Raw genomic sequence first — 3,490 nt, 5'->3', positions numbered from 1 at the left:
CATTGATGCAGAAGGTCTGCATCCGACAGACAAGGTTAAGGCATTGCTTCAGGCCCCATCACCGAAGTCCAAGACCGAATTCAAAGCGTTTCTAGGCATGCTGTCGTTTTACGACCGGTTCCTGAGAAACCGCGCCGCCATATAGCAAGGGATCTGTATGAATTGCTTAAACACGGCAACAAATGGCAGTGGCTGAAAAGGCACCAATCGGCGTTCGAAAACCTCAAGAAGCTGATAAACGAATGTACTGTACTTGCCCACTACGACGAGACAAAACCATTAGTAATCGCGTGCGACGCCTCTCCATACGGTGTAGGGGCTGTGCTTGCACAACTGGATGACGATGACCGCGAACTGCCCGTTGGTTTTGCCTCGCGCACGTTGGGACGTGCAGAGCAGAACTAAGCTCAACTGGATCGGGAAGGACTAGCATTGGTGTTTGCGGTAGAAAAATTTCACCAGTACGTCGCAGGAAGGAGTTTCAAGATATACACCGATCATCGACCGCTGCTTGGCATAATGGGGCAACACAAGCTAATGAATGGAATGCTGTCGCCAAGGATGACGAGATGGTGTCTGAAATTAGGGTGCTATGATTACGACTTGTGCTATCGGAAGGGCACCACAAACCAAAATGCCGACGCCTTCAGTAGACTGCCGTTGCCATCCATGACAAATGAACCGTATAGACCGGGTGACGTGCTCCTGTTGGACACGTTAGAAGGACCTGTTCTCACGGCTAAAACTCTAGAAAAGATGACTCAGCAAGATCCGGTGCTGTCAGCAGTTCACAGAGCATTGCGAAACGGTAGCCTTCACAAGTTACGGGGACAAGGCTTCGACCAATACAAGATACGCCGTCGGGAGCTGGCTACGGAAGGTGATTGTGTGACCAGAGGTTCAAGAGTTGTGGTTCCCCCGGCTGCTCGAGAGCAGGCCTTGAAACTGGTGCATTGCGGACACAGGGGCATAGTCACAATGAAAGCTTGTGCTCGAAGCTACATGTGGTGGCCGGGAATCGATCGTGACATTGAGCAACTCGTACGTGGCTGCTCCAAATGCCAGGTCGATCGTCGCTCTCCGCCCCGAGCTCCGCCACCGCTGTGGACAAGACCGACGGAACCCTGGAAGACCATTCACATCGACTTCGCCGGACGGGTTGACGGGCGAACGTATCTACTGGTTGTTGACGCCTACACGATGTGGCTGGAAGTTAGGCGAATGACAAGTACTACGGCCGCCGCTGTGATTGAACAGCTACGGTATATGTTCGCCACCTTCGGAATTCCGCAGGTAGTCGTGTCAGATAATGGGTCGGTGTTCCTATCGGCAGAAACCAAGAGATTTTTCATAGCAAATGGCGTCGAGCATCACACAAGTGCTCCGTATCACCCGGCCACTAACGGCCAAGTAGAGCGCATGGTGGCGGAACTGAAGAGGGTTCTGAAACGGGATAGTGCGGGACACGTTGACAAGTGCCTGGCGCGGTTTATGTTCAAGCAGCATACTACAATCAACGCCACCACAGGCAAGTCGCCAGCAGCCATGATGTTCAGCAGGGAGCTTCCGTCGCCGCTGTAGGCGTTGAAACCAAGTGACCATCGGAGTTCAATGGGGGATGACGAGGAGGAAGCTGGGTCACGTTACGCGCTGTTCAAGCCATCGATGAGAGTCTACATTAGAAACTTCACAGGAGGTCCTCAGTGGATACCGGGTCAGCTGCTTGATCGGATGGGTCGGCGGTCGTGGATGGTCCAGACAGAGCACGGAACGACACGACGTCACGTCGATCACATTAGACGACGTTATGATCAGGATCCCTGGAACAGCAGTTCCGTTCCGTGGACTGTGGACATTTCCCCTGAGCGACCGTCAGGGGCAGCTGCAGTAGATTCTCAACGATTAACGGAGTGCTCGGATGTGGTGACTGCTCCCGCCGTTCCTGAAACCAGGGATCCGCCTGCAAGAGAGCTTAGAAGGTCACAGCGTACGCGCCAGCCGCCAGACTTTTTCCGACCTTGCTGAACAGCTCGTAAATGTGCGTTCTACATAAGTGGGAAGAAGTGTTGTGTATTTGGTATTGAGTTTCGTTGTGTCGAGCCGGAAGGCGACGACGAAGTTGGATGAATTTTGGAGCGCGAGCGCTTGTTCTGCAAGGGCACATTTTTACGGTCACGAAGCAGGAAATAAAGGTGTTGTTATTTCCGTTGTGAACCTTATTACGAAGTCGGTTCTACAGTAACATGCATGGATCTTTTGGCATGTCATTCGTAACTCTTTAAATACCATGACAATGATAAGGACAGTGCCCAGAGAAACAGTTGCTGTTCGAAATATCGGTAGCTCTCGTCCTGAGGCTCTTGTCTTAATGTTTCCTTTATAGTTATTTGAGGAGCTTCAGAATACAACCATGCACGAAACACTATTTGCACATAGCCCATTCTGCACGCTCAGGTGCCTTGTGGTTTTTTCTGTGCTGCAAGACACAAGGATACATTGAAAAACAGTGCAGGAGTAGTGTTCGTAAAGAAGTGCTGGGGATAAAAATATGGATGAGTGCCCCACATATAACTCAACCTTGCTATATTTACTGCATTGTATACTCTAATGTTGTTTCTGATCGCAAGTTGAGTTTGCATTCGGCATCACGTTGCTGATAGAACTGTCTGGCTCGTGCAATGGCACATGGTAGTAGGGGTGTGTCGTCGTCTTCCATAAGCTGCTACGGTGTGATGTTGTTGTGCAATAATAATAATAATAATAAAAAAAAAAAGAAATGGAATGATGTTAGTGTCAAAGCTGCTGATGTAGGAGACTGCATGGCTGCTGTTAAAGGTCAGCTATGCCGATATCCCAAATAGTCGAAACGGTTGTGATATTCTGAAAGCCCACATCCAGCTCTCCCCAAAATACACCTTCATTCTCTCAGTTCGGTACAGTACTATGTCAAAAAAATAGGTAATTCATTCCGAAACACACACGGGCGCAGCCATTTTTATGACGTAGATGCACCCGAACGGGCATTGTGACGTGTACGCGCCTTCGTACTTGTCAGTAGATTTCAGCTACGGCTTCTAGCGGCTTCACGTATCTGTGCTTGAAGATGGCGGACAGCCGGGTTCCACCGTTCCGCGATAAGTAAACAGTGCAGCAGCTGCGAACTCATTCGCGAACCAACCTCTGTGCGATGTTGTAACTGGAATTCGTCGTTTGTGTTTTGTGAGCACGTACAATTTGTATCAAGTCGCGTCTGCGTTTGCCCCTTTACAGCACTTGCCCATTGTAGAGACTGACGTTTCGACAGCCGTGTCAGCAAGAAAATGCCGACAGCGTTCTATTACTGCAGGAAAATTGTGCTATGTATTTGAGAAACCGCATACTGCTATGGGACAAGTTTTACGTACGATTTATCGATGTGCAACAGCGTCGACGATGGTATGTAACGACGAAAGACGTAAAACGAAATATAAATCACATTTTAAACTTTTGT

General features: G+C 49.5%; 1 protein-coding gene across 1 annotated transcript; it reads left to right on the top strand.

Moving 5' to 3' along the window:
• Window positions 1-519: 519 nt before the first annotated feature.
• Window positions 520-1,581, top strand: LOC135395727 (uncharacterized protein K02A2.6-like). Its single transcript, XM_064626820.1, has one exon. The coding sequence runs from the start codon at window positions 520-522 to the stop codon at window positions 1,579-1,581; it is 1,062 nt and encodes a 353-aa protein (XP_064482890.1).
• Window positions 1,582-3,490: the final 1,909 nt, after the last annotated feature.

This window comes from Ornithodoros turicata, chromosome 5 (assembly GCF_037126465.1).
Source record: "Ornithodoros turicata isolate Travis chromosome 5, ASM3712646v1, whole genome shotgun sequence".
In the NCBI taxonomy this organism is placed as follows: Eukaryota; Metazoa; Arthropoda; class Arachnida; order Ixodida; family Argasidae; genus Ornithodoros; species Ornithodoros turicata.
Note: the sequence above shows the minus strand (reverse complement) of the source record. Positions and strands in the feature narration are given on the sequence as shown.